This window comes from Apostichopus japonicus, chromosome 4 (genome assembly GCF_037975245.1).
Source record: "Apostichopus japonicus isolate 1M-3 chromosome 4, ASM3797524v1, whole genome shotgun sequence".
Classification (NCBI taxonomy): Eukaryota; Metazoa; Echinodermata; class Holothuroidea; order Aspidochirotida; family Stichopodidae; genus Apostichopus; species Apostichopus japonicus.
The window spans coordinates 3,450,155-3,467,932 of NC_092564.1; the positions used below are offsets into that span (position 1 = coordinate 3,450,155).

The 17,778-nt window shown below is 37.9% G+C and overlaps 1 protein-coding gene across 6 annotated transcripts in view; it reads left to right on the forward strand.

The window, feature by feature from the left end:
- Window positions 1–17,778, forward strand: part of LOC139966160 (thrombospondin type-1 domain-containing protein 7A-like) — a 198,940-nt gene that overhangs the window by 174,595 nt on the left and 6,567 nt on the right. For all 6 annotated transcript variants that reach the window (XM_071968908.1, XM_071968909.1, XM_071968907.1 and 3 more), the window contains 16 exons: window positions 157–378; window positions 844–1,035; window positions 2,825–3,085; window positions 4,184–4,371; window positions 6,627–6,766; window positions 8,698–8,851; window positions 9,547–9,807; window positions 10,508–10,625; window positions 11,265–11,410; window positions 11,777–11,926; window positions 12,741–12,843; window positions 13,347–13,436; window positions 14,070–14,165; window positions 15,480–15,606; window positions 16,520–16,668; window positions 17,276–17,366. In XM_071968908.1, the coding sequence (XP_071825009.1) occupies window positions 157–378; window positions 844–1,035; window positions 2,825–3,085; window positions 4,184–4,371; window positions 6,627–6,766; window positions 8,698–8,851; window positions 9,547–9,807; window positions 10,508–10,625; window positions 11,265–11,410; window positions 11,777–11,926; window positions 12,741–12,843; window positions 13,347–13,436; window positions 14,070–14,165; window positions 15,480–15,606; window positions 16,520–16,668; window positions 17,276–17,366 (2,488 nt within the window). The remainder of the gene's footprint in view (window positions 1–156; window positions 379–843; window positions 1,036–2,824; window positions 3,086–4,183; window positions 4,372–6,626; window positions 6,767–8,697; window positions 8,852–9,546; window positions 9,808–10,507; window positions 10,626–11,264; window positions 11,411–11,776; window positions 11,927–12,740; window positions 12,844–13,346; window positions 13,437–14,069; window positions 14,166–15,479; window positions 15,607–16,519; window positions 16,669–17,275; window positions 17,367–17,778) is intronic.

Consider the following 17,778-nt stretch of genomic DNA (forward strand, 5'->3'; position numbering starts at 1 on the left):
GTTTATATCAAGGGTGTAACTGGGAGTTAATATGTCTAGATTTGTTGATCATAGGTATTAACTATTCTGATGTATCAATCATTTTTAGGTGGTTTTCTCTGTCATCTTTGATATGAATTTGCAACGTTGGTTTTTTCTTTTCTTCTCATTTTGTAGGTGGATCGACGCTCTTTACGCAGGTCAGATCTCGATACATACTGCAGCACCCTCAGAATACCGCCCAGTCCTGTCCATCAGGGTTTCATGAGGAGAGGGTCTGTGCTGGCCCGGAGTCCTGTCATACCTACAAATGGGTGGTCAGCTCCTGGAGCACCGAGTGTCAAATTGGGAATAACCGTGGGCCTGGGATCACCTGTGGAGATGGATTGAACACAAGAGGTAAATTATGTGAAGCAATCGATCCCCATATCGTCATGCAGAATGGTGACAAGAGTAGAGTGATTGTACTATCTTATGGATATGACATTGAATAGTATAAATGTATGCAACTGGGCTTAATGGTACCTCCTCAAACAAACTTTTATGTTATTTGGCATCCCTCATTTCTCCTCCTCATGTCCTTCCTGTCTGAACAGCCCTCACCTCCTCTCACAACCCTAAGCATCCAGACTTTAACAATGCACTTATAAAAAGTCACTTTATGATTCTTATATTGCTTCATCACCCCTCTCCCCTCCCCTTTGCTCCACTTCACCTTGCTTTCCCTTTCCTCCTCCTCCTCCTCCTCCTCCTCCTCCTCCTCCTCCTCCTCCTCCTCCTCCACCACCCCCCCACCTCTCCCTCCTCACCCCTTTCCCTCCTTCAATTCAGTTGTTAATCCATTCTTTGACCTTCCTACCTCAGAGGTACAATGTCACAGAGGAGATGACCAGCCAGTGAATATAGATCTTTGTCTGAAGTATGGCCCCATCCAACCACCGACTACTAAACCCTGTAACATACCCTGTGAGGATGATTGCCAGTTTAATCCATGGTCCCTTTGGAGCCAGTGTCTCAACTGTGACTCTACACAGACTAGAACCAGAACTCTACATGGTAAAGTTTAAAATATCCTTTTTTTCTTTCAGAAAAGGCATCTCTCACTCAGTTGCAAAATATTCCATATTTATTTTTTCAGTTACTCATTTATTCATATACATTTATTCATTTATTCATACTTGAATCCAGGTTTTACTGCCATGTTGAAATAGTAGCTCAATAAGTCTATATGTTTATGCTAATCTGTCGGTACATCAAACAGGGTTCTTACGAAGCTCTTAAATTTAGAGATGGAAAAAGACTACATTGAACTAATTGAGTTGGTACATACTACTACAAAATAAGAACTGTTTCACACCAGGTGGTCCAACGAAAAAGGCAACAACATTCACACCATTACGAGACAATAGCTTACAATGAGAGAATTTTTTTAATTGCAAAATGGATATTACAATAGATATTACATTGTTAGTCTTTGCACAGAGGTAAAAAGAATAGAAAATGCTAGTAACATCATACCGAGACTTGACAAAGTTTGGAAAATGCATGGTTGATGATTAGTCGGACCAACTTCCCTGGTGTTAAAGTTACCACCTGTGATGGTACTAGACCTGTGTAGAATCTGAAAAATTAATTGGTGAGAGTAGGAATGGCCTTAGCCCCTCCCCCTGCCAACCTTCACCTGACTGGTGTTAGGGGGCCCTGACATTTATCTGCTGAAGTGTAGAAATTCCTAGTCGTCGCAAAAATTACTGAACTTTCTTTATTCAGGTCAGAGCTGCACACTGTGATAGGATATGTGTGAAATTTACAGCTGGCCAATTTCAATATTTTGTTATAACCATTCATAAATATTTTTGGTTTTGACTGTTATGACATTCAGTTTTTATGTTCTTTCTTTATGATACTATAAGAAACATATTTTACCTGCGAAGGTTTCTGCTTGCTGTATGACAAAGAAAAAATAAATATAAGACAAAAGTGACGAAATCAGAGTAAAATTTGATTTAGTAGGCGAGTCATAAATTTTCCCAAGCTCTTGCCCGCAAGCAAGTGAATTTAACATTTGTACATGATATATATGTATAGTTACTACTAGCATAGAGAGAAACAATCAATCACTTAACACAGTAATAGCATACAGTGTTTCATGTGATATCCTCTTCAAAGAAAATTGATATGTTGAGTTGATGTCTATGTATACGTATATGGAAATGTGGAGAGGCAAGGTTACACTTTGCAATAAAAAAAAATGATTATAAGAAAATATATATAACTCAATATGAAAACGATTTATGTATTTATTTAATTTTTTTTTAAATTTTGTTATTTATGTTAATGTATCATCATAAAGCCATAGTTTCATTTTCTCAGATTCCCTTATAAACAAAGACAAAGCTTGTAAAAAAAAGGAAGTCTACCCCCCCCCAAAACAAAAATAAATGAAAGAAGAAAGGGTTATATAATGTAATAAAGGAAGAAAGAAAGAAATGGCAAAGAGTAGATTATGGACAACTAAGGATAAGAAGAGATATGGTTTTAAGAAAATTGACAAAATTAACTTACCTTAATCAGTATAAGACAATAGGACAGCATAGGCAAATGTAATTAATGTGACTAAATTAAAATAGGGTTATTTTAAGTTAAAATATAAAGAATGTTGCACTGTAACTGTCACACATAAAATATTATACTACAACTGTACGTAGAGATGGAACACAACAAAACATTTCAGTTCAATCTTGTTTAAGCTGTTCATCATATTATCAGTGTTTGGCCAAGTCATATTGCCTTTGTTGTTTCCTTATGTAGGTTGACACCATTTTCGCCCCTTTTCTCTCGGTAGTTGCCAGCAGACAGAATAAGAAGTGCACTAACAAGGTTCTCTACCCAACCACCCAATACATGATGTGCACTTGCCCGGTCTATCGCCCTCGTTTTATAGGCAGTCAGTCGGAGTGCATCATCAGCGAGTTGGATGAATCGTTAGAGACGGGCGTCTCCGGGATGGAGATGGATTGTGGACGTGGCTACCAGTATCAAGCGGTCCAATGCATGGATGGTAATGATGTGGTTGTACCTTTGTCATTCTGCGGTGAAGATGCAGGTAAGGGACCCTTCGTTGAAATTCTTGAGTAAGTCTGCACATAGGCTTACCGTCAGGCTGCACGGTCTACATTACAAATTAACTCACATCGGATGTGGCTCCTCATTTGCAAGTAAATAATGTAACATCTTTTAAGATATGCACAAAAAATTGGGCATCAAAATATCAGATAGTTTGCTTTAATTTCAAATGGAATTATTTTGTTTGGCAATATAAATAGATTGATAAGATTTTTTTTCACATTCTTCATGTAAGCACTTGTCTTGAACAGTTTGGTAGGTTTGCACTTAACATGATGGGAGTATGTGCTATTCAAACTGATTAACACATGCTATGTACAGGTGGATGGACTGAAACTAGTTATATCATATAGAATCAAGATTTGCTATGAATCTGTTTCATTCTGAAGCCATCAAGTAAAGACAGTTCAGTCTTGTTTATGTAGGGTATGTATAACAAATGCATCCTTCTTGTATTGTGTAGGATCATGAATATGAACATTCAAATAATGCTAATTTGTCTTTACTATAGCCTTTAAAGGCATTGAAGACTCGCCCCAAACCGCGTGCGGCCATCTGAAAAAGTTAACTTTCTGTGGCTTGCAAGTGAAGTTTTGTTCGTGTCGCTACAAAATGCAGACAGTACAGTAATGAAGCGTGATACCTTGTTATCTTTAGCTTGACCGGAGATGTCCATCGCTGTTTTGTTTGTACACTGTGCTGTGGGTATTGACCGCAGCTGTATGTACTGACTGTACACTAGTGTCTAATTACCGATGGTAGCAAGCTGTGTGTGTATTTCTGGGATCGATGGTGGTTTCTAACACTTCTGTTACACTTCATTCGAAACTAGGTCAGATTACCGGCATTGGACGTTTCTTTTTGCGCGAGTCTTCACACCCTTTAAACAGTCAATAATAAAACAGTCAATGTCACTTTCTATCTCTATCTGTTTTTTTACACCTCCAAACCTTAACACGATCTCTATTTTATTTGTGTTTGTTCCTTTGTACTCATCACTTCTCTCACTGCTTCCCATATTTATACTCCAACCGCAATCCCATCAAATGTTCCCCCATGCTCATTTATGTTTTTACAGCTGTCAAGAAGCAACCCTGTGGTTTGCCCTGTCCGACTGACTGCCAGATAAGCGAGTGGTCACCATGGAGTCCCTGCGAATCAGATAATGGAACCAAACAGGGTCGTCAGACCAGGAGAAGGGAACTGATGCCTCCTCAGTTTGGAGGGCGTCCTTGCCCCTTAGAAACTGGTGACTCATTGTTCGAGGTATAGTTCATGCTGTTCATTCTAGTAGAAGTTACTATTGAAGGTTTAGATTTCTAGAGTTTGTCTCGTCCAGATAGGTAAAATCCTCAACATGTGCAATCACTACCCTCCCCCCCCAAAAAAAATAAAAAAATAACTAGGGTTATATTAGCAAGTCTGCTAAATCAAGCCTGGATTGACCTTTTAATTGGATGACATTTGGATCAAGTTTCTGCATTAATGAAATGAAACTCTATGGGATTAATACAGTATGTAGTTTTATGTAATCTCCCTTAGCCTAGACAGCATAAAAAAGTTGTGAATTTAATTAACAATCTCTTTATGAGTCACTTCAAAGGTCAAAAGGTTCCCTAGGGTGGCTATCTCCATGGAGATCTTTTTGAAAACTTGTTCAGCTATATTCACCTTATGAAATTTTGTCCTAAAATCAAAATTGCAAAACTGCTACTGTATAAAAAATTGAGCATTAGGCCATCCTATCAATTCGTTATTAAGCTTAATGCTAACTACTGTAAGTCTGTATATAACATTCCACAGCAGCTGCAATGCACATTTTGTGTAATGATTTTTCATGGCTTAACAGTTAAAAAAAAATTACAGAAATACACGCATGGAAATACTCTTCACATCTGATTCGTCATGGTTCTATTTAGCTTCAGAAGTGTTTTTATAACTCTTTTGTGTATCAGAATCTATAGGTAAACTTTGAAGAATATGTTAGGTTATATTTGGATGGGATTGATTAGTTTGATTAGTAAACATGTACCTCCTTACCCCCCCCCCCCCTCCCACCACCCTCTTCAATACATGCAATGCTTCCAGGTAAGGGTTTGAGCTTTCAGCAACTAAATTTAAATAAACACAGCTCCATGGAGGCTTTGTTTAATCAACTCACACATTTGATCAAACACCAACAGATTTCTAGAAAATTTTTGGTTTGTTTGTTTGTATGTGTGCGTGCGCGTGTTGTGTATGTATTTTTTAAATTTATCTTGCCTCAATAACTGCTGACTCTTTTGTATGTGAACTGCTACATCATCTAAATTTTGGATTACTCAAATTAAAATTTACCTGTTATGGCAGTCTTTCAACATATACCTTAACCATGGAAGTCCTTTGCGATATTTTCACCTCTGCAGTTTTTAACAATCTTTTCATATCTTGAAATTTGATGATTGTGAGTACCAATAAAATAATTCGATCATTCCTAAAGAAAGAATATCTCTAGGGGAGGGAGTCCACTTTAAATTATCACCAGATTATAGGGTCCCTCGGTCCACAATTTAGAATCAATTAATGTCACTTTGAAATTAAACGTAATGAAGTTAAATAATTAACGTTTGCTCTTCCACCTAAAGAATTTTGAAAGAAGAAATATTGGAAGCTTTTCTAACCTCTTTGATACATGAACAGTAATTATTGAATTAGCCAATATAATAATGTGTCACTCACCCAAATGTTAGTGGGAAGAATTTACTTTCTCAGATTTCCTTGAAATGAAGTCATGTCATTGAGGATGAAGGTTTATAGTTACATAATCCTCCTCATCAATCAGTATTTTGTGGAACACTTCATGAAGCGCCTTAAATTAAGAGAAAGGTTTTAAGTCAATGCATATTTTTCAAGAAGGTGTATACTCCACGTAATGAGGCTGCAGATGTACTTTCTGGAATATTTGGCAGTTACACCTGCAAAATTGACAGTCAGTTTTCACAGATCAGAATCATCAGCAGTGGCGGAGCTAGGGGTATTGGTCAGGGGGGGCAAGAATGGTCTGTAGGGGTGCTTTCGACACTATCTAAGCGGAGCGCCACCACAGGTTGGCGCGGAGCGTACAGAAAATTTTTGAGTAAAGATACTCCCTAGAACGCTGGAAATGACCCTTTCCGGGCCTTGCTAATTTGTAGATAAACGAAGAATAAATAGGTGTCGTCGCCAAATTACACCAACAAAATGTGACAAATGTCAATAAGTAGATGAGAGCGCAATAAAAAGTCAATAATCGCGAATAAGTAAAAGTAGTAAAAAGCTGAAAAGGGCACCAGTAGTCCATTTGAGTCCGTCAGGGGGGCATCCGCCCCCCCTGACTGTATGGACGCTCCGCCACTGATCATCAACTGGCTGACAATATAGTTGACTGGTTACATTTATATCAAATATTTCAGATAATCATTATTGTGTGGAATTACTTGTGATGAAATCTTTGAGGTTTTAATTGATGTGCTAACTGAAATGATTTTGGTCAATTTTGACAGGTACAGACGAGACCTTGCTGGACAAACTCAGATTATGACTTGGTGAGATGGCATGCAGGAGATTGGGGGGAATGTTTGGTCCGAAGCTTATCCCCAGGGGCGAGTCCGTGCGGTGTAGGAATGAGACAGAGAGTTGTCAGGTAAGTAATGACCTACACTGGTCCACATTTATCTAATTCAGAGATCCGTGTAGTGTAGTAATGAGCCAGAGAGATGTCAGGTAAGTAATAAGCTACGAAGGTCTACATTTATCTAATTCAGAGATCCGTGTAGTGTAGTAATGAGACAGAGAGATGTCAGGTAAGTAAGAACCTACGCAGGATCACAGACATTTATCTGACTAATTCAGAGATCCGTGTGGTGTAGGAATGAGACAGAGAGATGTCAGGTAAGTCATAACCTTCGCAGGTCCACATTAATCTAATTCAGAGATCCGTGTGAGGTAGTAATAAGACCGAGAGATGTCAGGTAAGTAAGAACCTACGCAGATCCACATTTATCTGACTAGTTGAGAGATCCTATATTTATTGCAAAATTTTCCTCTGTCATGTTTTGTTACCATGTGCGCCCAAATGATAGGTGTTTTTCAACAGCCACCTGTGGTTTGTTAATTCCAACTCATAAATAATAATTTCTTCTACTGAATCGAAGAGATTTTTAAACAGGATGCATTATTTCCGCACTCTGCCCGCAACGGAACCGTCAGATAGTGTGAAACGTTAAAATCCATCTCAATCAGTCATGTTAATAGGAGGTAACTTGTCACTGGATATTTCTTCTACCTGAGAAAATAAATCTGTTGACAAACTCTTCTACATACGTAGTAGGAATGACTGATGATAACATCATCTCACAGACATCTCGTGTTCAACAAGCTCTCTTGCCCAGGTAAATAAGTTTCTGACAGGAATTGGGAATTTCTTGTTTACGAGCTAAATGAAGCAAAGGTAAGCGATAAGTGATATGGACAGTTCAAACCAAGCAGATCATTGGTGCCTCCGTCAGAAACGCCTTGTAAATTATGGCATTTCTTGTTTTCCCATCATTGGTGAGAAGTCATGTTCTGTTAAAACCCTGAAACCCCATCAGGTGTGAAAATTAAATTATGTCGAGGTCTTTTAATGCAAAGAGAAATATGTTAGGTGATATAGGTTCGGTCTCTAATGGTTTGATTTGTTGGGAGTGCGTCATAAAATGCTCGCCTCTCGGGAGCAATAAGTAGTAAAAGGGATAATAAAGTCCAGAGTTTTTCAAGACAGCTGTGCATAATTAGAGCTCGTCAAATCCAGTACATTGGTCCAACTCCAAGCTTCTTTAGCTTGTTCCAAGGTTGGAATACAAAACATTTGCTCTCTATACGTGTTATTTGGATGATTGCATTGTATAATAATCTGTCTTTGCATAGATGGACAACACCAATAATTGCCTTTGTCTTTCTTTTAAGGTTAAAACAATTACATAACCTTAGAAAAGGATTCAAATATGAGATGGGATGTTAATACTTCACATTTGAATTCATCAAAAAATTAAACAGTGATTCGGTTAATACTGAGAGGTCCTAATTACAGTTTTGGTCCTGTATGACATTACAATCTATTGCACAATTTACTTCATCCTGAATAAAAGTCAATAAGTTTAGCAATTGAACAAGCCATCAAGGTCGTAAGGAGGAGTATCTGTTCACTGGCTATGTCTTATAAACATTCCTTACACTTGTCTTATCTCTTTAATATCATCCTTAAAGCAGCAAATTGGATTCCCAGCTTCCAGTGACATCAGAGTTTTTCCACATCATGTTGGATTACATCTGCTTTAAATCAAATAGTAGGCTCTTGCATTTTGACCTGGGTTTATCATGACAGGCTTGGAATAGATCATTTTGTTAATAACTAATTCTGTCAGGGATCTAAAGCTGTCATCCTTGCAATTATGAACAACCCACCATCCCCACCCCCCTCTCATCCCCACCCCATAAACAGCCCAACCTTCCTTACAGTCATATTTCAGAGATTTGAATGGTATCATGGAACCATAAGTTTTTTAAGGTTTTGATCTTTCTTACTGTTTACAGCTGTCTGAAGATTGATGAAGGTGGTTTCACAACAATTGCCAATTCCAGCTTATGTCCCTCTGAGTCTACCCCAGCTATTCGAGAAGTCTGTTCCAAACCTTGTTTTGGTCAGTGTGTGGTCAGCCAGTGGACAGAGTGGTCTGCATGTCCAAAGGTACTGTAATTTTATAAATGAAAAAGTAATAAAAAATAGAAAACAGGCAGCTAAAACATGGTAAACTGCCGAGATTATAAGGTTGATGAAACGTATCTGAAGTTCAATGATATAATGTATCATTGTGACCATCTTGAGAGCAAACAGAAGCAGTGGAGAGAGAGAGAGAGAGGAGAGGTGTGGAGAGAGGGAGCCGAATACTGTTATTATGTAATGAACTGATCAATGAGTAGTAGAACAAGAGTGGGTGAAAGCATCATGTCAGTAGTAAAACAGTATAATAAATACATAATAAATATAATGCTTGATATAGCGCTATTCCAAATATGATCATAGCCCTTCACAACAAAAGAAAACAAAAACACAATGGCAGATACATGGCAGACAATGAATACACAGTACAAATGCAAAGATCAAAATGACCCAAAATGACAAAAGGAGTAAACAGAATGTTGGATGTGAGTTAAGACACATAGCCCATGAATATTTTTCATTCACTTATTATATTAATTTATTACATTTTCATTTTCAATTCCTAGCTGTGTTCCCAATCACAGAATAAAAAAAACAGAAAAAAAAACATGACACCAAAGGAGATGCAATTTTCACCATTGACTAAATTCCATTTTGTCTCTTTTTGTCGATGAAAGTGACTTAGATTTTTAATATCTACATATTTTGTTCCCTTCTGCCAGAATTGTTCCTCGCTCTTCTTCAGGAAGAGATACAGGGACATTCTGCGCCATGCATCTCAGGACATCGAAGACTGCCCTTACCTGACGGAATCTCAACCCTGCAGGATCAACCTGAACTGCTTCCAGTATTTCTGGAATGCCTCCGGTTGGAGCAGTTGCATGCTGGGAGAAAACGCTGAATGCGGCCACGGCAGGAAGACCAGACTGCTGACCTGTGCTTCGGTCACAGGAGCTCTAGTGGACAACCAGCTCTGCAAAAAGGTGACCATTGCTAAGCAAACAAAATGATTAAAGGAGAAGACGAAAATTAATGTCTATATAATATGATAATAATTATTGTTATTGATCAAGACTTGCAGAAGAATAATTGTGATATGAATTTGTAATATTTGAGCAGTTTGTAGAGTTGTGAAGAGTGTATTACTAGCAGTGTTTTAATACATGAATAGGAAATAGTTTCATTGAGGAAGGTCTGTCATTTTCTTTCCACCCACCCACCTCCCACCACCCCCTCACAACCTCCCACCTCTTTACCTCCACTCCTTTTTAAAAATAAACGGCAACAGATATGGTAATTTGTTGTACTATTGGTGTATGAAATGTGTTCTCTTGTCAACATCTTTCCGGAATTCCATTTTGGTTTATGGAAAAAATTAACCTCCGAACCTCACCATGGGCCCAGATGAGTGAATATGCTTCCTGCTCAATGCAGTATAGTTTAGCTCATTATCAATAGGTGTACACAATCTGCAAGTAGAAATTGGTGACATCACAATGTCTCGAATCCTTAGTATGGATATTCATGGAAATAATTACTTGTTGTTGATATTTCTAGAGTTTGGAATACGCAGATTGTGCATGGTATGATCATTAATTCTTTGATTAATTTTTGCAGCTAAAGCTAAATGAAATTGAAGATTTCATTTCAGCATTTGATATTTCTTCCTTCCTTCCCAAGCAGTTTGCTTTCAATGCCATGCCAGAGATCACCAATGTCTGCTCTGTTGAGTGTCCATTGGACTGTAAGATGTCCGTATGGTCAGAATGGTCAACCTGTCCCCAGACCTGCGGAACACATCGTAAGAAACAAACAGTTATTTTGTTATAGTTTATCCACTGAATGACATACATTTAAAGGGTGCTGCATGATAATGTACAAGTAAGATCATATTTCAGTTTAATTCTGTGCATTATGGTTTACTATCAGTTCATATATGAAACAATTTAATACAATTAATCATGTACATACTACAAAGAAACAACCTCTGATATACTCTTTACTTATTTAGTTATACCAGATGGTTCACCAAAAATTACCAATAAAATATTTCAGAAACTTCCATGTTGTGCAATAGGAGAGAGAGTTAATATAAGAAACAGTGTCCTAACTTGGGCTATTATCTCTGAAACTAAATCAACAAAGACACAGAATAGCATTATAGTGTATGAATAATGAACCATGATAGATTGTACAAGTCACTCATATTCTATTGTTAGGGTAATACAATGGACCTTTGCTGTCAGTGAAACAGAGAACAATGTGTGTACTCTGAGGCCTTATAAGCATGATATATTAACAATTGAGGCTTCAGGGTACTAGATTCCTAAACAATACAGCTACTTACATCATCAAAATCTTGAGGCATTCTGTTCGATCCTTTAATAATACCAAGAGGCAGAATTTTCATCATCTTCACCGCAATAACATGATTTTTCAGGTTTGCAGACACGCTCAAGAACCATCATACAAAATCCAAATGAACGGGGGCGCCCTTGCCCATCATCTCTAGTCCAGTCCAGGCCCTGTGAAGCTGTGCCTTGCTATACCTTCCGCCATTCAGACTGGGGGCCGTGCACAGCTCAGGTAATATGGTTTATTACATTTTTATTGTCCTTTCTTTTATTCCATTTAACAAGACAAGGAAAACAATTTACAGATACATTATACAGTTCTGCATATCATTAATTATTATTCCAGTGTCCAACGTCTGTTGCCTTTCCACTGGTATAGGTTCTATAACTATGTAAATTGAGCTTTGCTATACCTTTGTTATTCTCTACCCCAAGTTACTGGGCTGGCTTGTCCTCTGATATTGCTTTGACAACTTCTATTCCCCACAGAGTGAGTTATTAAAGTGTAACGATAATCCTTTCCTTGTCCAGGGTAAAAGGACGAATGTAGAAGTCTTGCAATTTTAACCCGATAATGTTTTCTGGTTCATGTTGACAGGGTGAATGTGGAAGTGGTCTCCGCCACCGTAATGTGACATGTCACCAGCCAGAGGGCCAACAGGTGGACTTTGATTTGTGTCTTAAATTCCGCAGTTCTTTATACCACAGCAATATGAACATTTCTCAGAGGGGACATGAGCTCTTACAAGTAAGTATTGCAACTACCTAGCTCTCTACTGCAGCTGCATAGTAATAATGACACTACTACAGGCTGCTACCCCCCCCCCCCTAGCAGCTTCATACTAGTAGGGGCACTACTACAGACTTCCACCCCCCCTTCAGCAGCTTCATACTAATAGTGACACTACTATACTACAGACTGCTACCCCCCCCCCCCTACAGCAGCTTCATACTAGGATTGACACTACTACAGACCGTTACCCCTCTATGGCACCCAAACACCCCAGTCATAAGCAAAACAGAGGATTCCTGACCAGACTCAGTTGCAATTGGTATTAGATGACAGTTAACTTAAGTAATAACATGAAAAAAATAGAAGAAAAGGGAAAAGAAACACAAAAAAGCAATAAGATTGGTGTATATTACTCATTTGTGGAACCCGGTTTAGATGTTGTTGCTGCTGGTTATTAAAATATCCTAGTGGTCAATTCAGGAGGAATCAGTTTGCCAAGTATTAACAACACCGTCCTTATAAATCTCTATTGAAATTTTACTATTTTACAGGGAAAAGCAATGGAGATATTTTACTGTTGGTGTATCTGTCAAGGTTCTCCAGCTGTATGTAACATCCATGCAGCTGTATCTTTGACATGCATGCTTTTTGGAATTGAATGAAATCATTTATTTTTAAGCATATTTTACTACAATCCTCCTTGACAGATGAAGTCTGTTATATTTTGATAGTTAATGCTATTCTTTAGACTGACACAGACTTAGGTAGGTACTGCAGTAGATGACTTTTGCTTTATATTGAACAATCTATGATTGTTTGAATTTTTCAGACCGTAGAAGAATGTCAGGTTCCCTGCCCTGGGGAGTGTCAGAGAGGGGACTGGAGCCAGTGGAGTGACTGTAACATACATTGTTCTGATGGTAGACATTTAGGTGAATATCTCATATTCTTTTTCTTTCTTTTTTTAGCCAGCTATATGTTAATTGAACATATGGCGTGTCATTAATGTATAATGAATGACATATTTTTGTTATCTTATTCTAACATTCTCTGTGGAAAGTTAGATATTTGCTTACAAACATGCACTGATTTCAGACGTTTCAAATGACACATTTCATATCTTGTTTTGGTGTTCTCTGTGTGTTAAATTATACAGCTTTCATGCTCTGTGCTGGTCATAACTCATTATGCTGCCATGAGGTGGAACTAAGTGCCTACACCTTCCCTAGCTTTGGACTGGTTTGTTGAGGACTGTAAAACAAGCAACTTGTTATAAATGAATTTCACATCTTTGACTAATAAATTTCACCCATTTATGGAAAATTTTAAATGAGATATCTGTGCAAACAAAGTTAGTCTCCTAAGATATCAGTTGAGAAGTTATTGTCATAAGCTATCATCCTGTAATTAAAATATATTCCTTAAAATGTTTCAGACACACAGGGTACTCAGGTTCGTTCTCGTGCCTCCTTGACCCTGAGAGAAGACTGCCCAGGTGACGAGGTGGAGACCAGGAGCTGCCGAGGTGAGATTTTACGTCATCTATCATGAATGAAATTATGTAATCATAAACACATTTACTGACTTGGTGAGTTTATGTACCCAAAATATTGTCCAATATTAGAATTTCTCTTCACAGATATCCTGAGGATGACAACTTGTCTCTAGAAATTGTCTCTAGAAATGTGTATTTGTGGCTTTCCATGCATTTAACACTTAAAGTAACATGCCAAGCATAAATAAAGCCATTAAGATTGTCATGTACATATGTGAATCAAATTCAGTCTTCAATCTTCAATCACATTTTGAATGCAACTCGTTGAATACAGACCAGGGAAATAATTTTCTACATTTTTAGACTTTTTTTTACGGCAAATGGTATGAAAGGTGGATAGTCTAGACGTAAGGCATATATGCCAACGAAGTGTGTGCAAAGGGTGTTGACAAAGTTGTTTCTTTTAGCAAAGAACAGAAGTTCATCAGGGTATGTTTAAGTAAGTTTGGGTGTGATACTCATACAGTGTTATGCTGTTGTTGTATGCATGTGTTGAGAGGTGTTAGCTTATAACAATGCCCCACTCTTTTAATATAAATCCAAAAGATACAGATTAGTTCAATTTTATATTGACCAGTTTGTTCCTTTTCTGTCTGATAACAGGAACTGTCTGCTATGAATTTACGTGGAAGACCGATGAATGGAACCTTGGTAGTCGCAACGTCTGGTGTGAACGATCGGACGGAATGGTTGTAACAGGTTAACTCACATTTAACTACATTTATGATTCATTTATTCCAGTGGTGTAACCAGACTTGTTCATCTGGTGGGGGGTGGTTGGGGGTAGGGCTGAGGGGGCAAAGAGTTTGAGTGAGGGGGCAAGTTTCGGGCCCGCAACCAGTTCGGTCCTTTTAGGTACTTTTGCAATTTTTTCCCATTCCCAAACACTTGAAAACCATGGTGACGGTACTGTTATGAATGTTTCTTTACCCAAATTGAACAGTTTATTCCTGAGTTTCATCCACTAAAAGGTTGAAGGGATATAGTCCAATTAAAAATATGAACTTGGTATATTGTGGAGAAAGTCATTGTGCATTGTCAGGATTCATCTTAGGAGGTGGGGTGGACTCAATTTATTGACCTGTTAACGAGAATGCTTAGCGCTATCTGCGTTGGGCCAGGGGCCAACCATAATGCCCCTGGATGCTGTATGATATGGTGGACTTTAGAGGCTCCAGAACTTTCAAATTTTATACAATTGGCTGAGATTTTAGCCATTTGATATGATACTAAAGTGTTGAAACATACTGAATATGATATTGGTTGATATAATATTGATTAGTTGGGTATATTATTCAAGAAGGTGATAAATCACTCAAAATAGAAGCTAATTCTAGGGTGTCCTAGTCAAATGTTTAGCACTGTGGTAGAAGCCAGTAATACTGTACAAACAATACGATAGTGTAACTGTGTGATACCTTGAAGTGTACAGCCTATTGCAGTGTTGCCAGTTTTTCTGCATCATAACTGATCCAATTTAGAGAATTTACCGGCCAAATCGAGTGAATAAAGCCCAGAATTTTTTTTAAAATTTCTGCCCCTGTATACATAGCCTACAATTTGATAGTTGCATTCCTTTTCGATAGGGTGAATCTATGTGGGCTGTCAGAATAGATCGCTTTTCAAAGTTTGGGTTACAAAGGGCTTAAATATACCGCTTTACCTATGAAATCTATTTTTAGTCATAAATGGGAATGAGATGTTCCAATTTCCCCACTTCTGAAACTTTGTGTGAGATCTTTTTTTTGGGGGGAGGGGGGCAGGGGGATTTGAGAGACATGCTTCATATTTCCACAGTGGTTTTTGGTCATAACATTGAGCTATCCATGACTTTGAATATCAAAAGCAAAGTCAAATCTTTTGGAAATAGGAATTCAGAAGAACAAGACTTTATGTTGAGAATGATCATAGTTTACTCTGGATCAAATTTTGTGACTTCATTTGTTAGGACGATCATAAATATCACCACGACTGCACAATTTGACAATGTGGAACTGTAATTCTCTGTTTCAGGCGGTTGCTCAGAAAAGTTGAAACCCAATGTGAATGCAGTCTGCAGCAAGGGATGTCCTGTTCAAAACTCATTTTGTTCAGAAAATGAACTCTGTTCGTGCATGAAGAAGTTCAAGCCCATGTACAGGTTAGATATATATTCTTCTTTTGTTAACAATGATCAAGCAACCTATCAGCTGTACCATCACAAAACATCAACTGTACCATCAAACCCCATTAGCTGTACCATTAGAACCCATCAGCTGTCCATGACAACCCATTAGCTGTACAACTACAACCCATCAACTACCATTACAACCAACGAGCTGTACCATTACAACCCATCAACTGTACAATTACAACCCATAAACTGTTCAATTACAACCCATCAGCTGCACCATTACAACCAATGAGCTGTACCATCACAACCCATCAGCTGTACCATCACAAACAGCTGTTCACACCATTACAAGCCATAAACTGTTCAATTACAACCCATCAGCTATACCATTACAACCAATTAGCTGTACAATTACAACCTATCAACTGTACCATTACAACCCATAAACTGTTCAATTACAACCCATCAGCTGCACCAACTACAACCAATGAGCTGTACCACTACAACCCATCAATTTCTTCATTACCACCCATCAGTTGTGCCTATACAACCCATCAGCTGTACTGTTACCACCCATCATATGTGTATCATTACAATCTATCAGCCATATAACATTATAAACCATTAGCTGTACCATCATAACCAATCAACTGTACAACCCATCATATTTGTATCATTACAATCTATCAGCCATATATCATCATACACCATTAGCTGTACCATCACATCCAATCAGCTGACCATATTTTAGTTGTCAGTGTTCAGTTGTACATATGCATGCTGAAACTTTACCTTACCATTTCATCAGATTTGGAAATGAAGTCAGTAGTCTTGTATACCATGTACGTTGAAAGAAAGAGTAAATTGATACAGTGATTTACCAGATAGGAGATAAACAAGTTGACGTAACAGCCTCACCTTTAATCCTTCTCATTAACAGCCAGGAAAGTGGAATGTTGGCAGAATGTGTGGATGCAAAATGGAAAGAGTCCCAGGGAGCAGATTTGATATCTGTAATCTCTACCAAGTCACCAGATATGACAAAAGACTCCAATGCTGGTCAACTTGGCGATGATATGTTTGGATTTGGTGAGTGAAATTTTCTTTGGTAAAAGCTAATTAAGTCACTAACGACCTATAAAAGACCTTATAATTGAAAGGCACCGGCGTTAACCACTGAGCTAACACTCCCTTAAATATTTAAATGACCCAGTCAAGCCGTCACATGATACCTGAAGTACAGGATATATGCTTCAGTTAATCAATGTGATACAGGAAATATCATCACACCCCCTCAACTCTCCTTTGACAGAGGGTTTACCATTTATCTACATTGTATTCATAGCATATTGCAGACCTCCATGCACTTAATGTTGGCATGGGGACAAAACTTAAAGAAGGCCGTCTCAGTTTGTACTATAGGTAACATCTAGGAAGGCTTCACGTTGATTTTCTCTCGAGTCTCCCATTAAGTCAGTGATTGACCAACTTGGACTAAAATGAATTGGCCAATCATACGTCTGTATTATATCATCGGGCCAGATATGACCAAACTCATGTTCTAGAAAGAAACGTAATTCAATTCACATGTGAGTCAGTTCACGAATCATTTGAAAAGTAAAAGTTCTGCAAGATATTTCAGTAATACCACTAATAATAATAATATAAGTCTGCTCAATTCCTTTCCTCATTCCAGATTTCTTGACTCTTCTTGTTCTGGGGACAGCAGCCATTGTGATAATTGTAATGATCTTCATCGTCTGTGCAATATGTTGCTGCTGTACAAAGTAAGGATTGCTTTGTTTCTTAGAAGTTTCTCAAGACATTCTTTGTTTCCTTGTTGTGAAGAGAATGGGGAGGAGTAGTGAACATTTTAAGCTCTTAATTTTCATACATCCATTCCTCGATCTGGTATAAAAACATTCCTGACAAATGGTCTCCATTTGTCACATTTCTTATTTTTGTTGCTTCATTTCTTAATCATTTTCAAGGCAATACTTTTTTCCCTTTTGTGGGGGAGAGAATGGGAGGCGTAGTGAACCTCTTCAGCCATTAAAGGATGTTTCTTCCAATGAAAGAAAGAAAAAACACTGTTAATAAGTGTTTGTTTTATACCTTCTTTGACAAGTTTGGTTCTTTTTAGTGTTCCAAATTTGTGAAAGACTACAGGAGTTATCAGTCTTACACAATAACAATGTG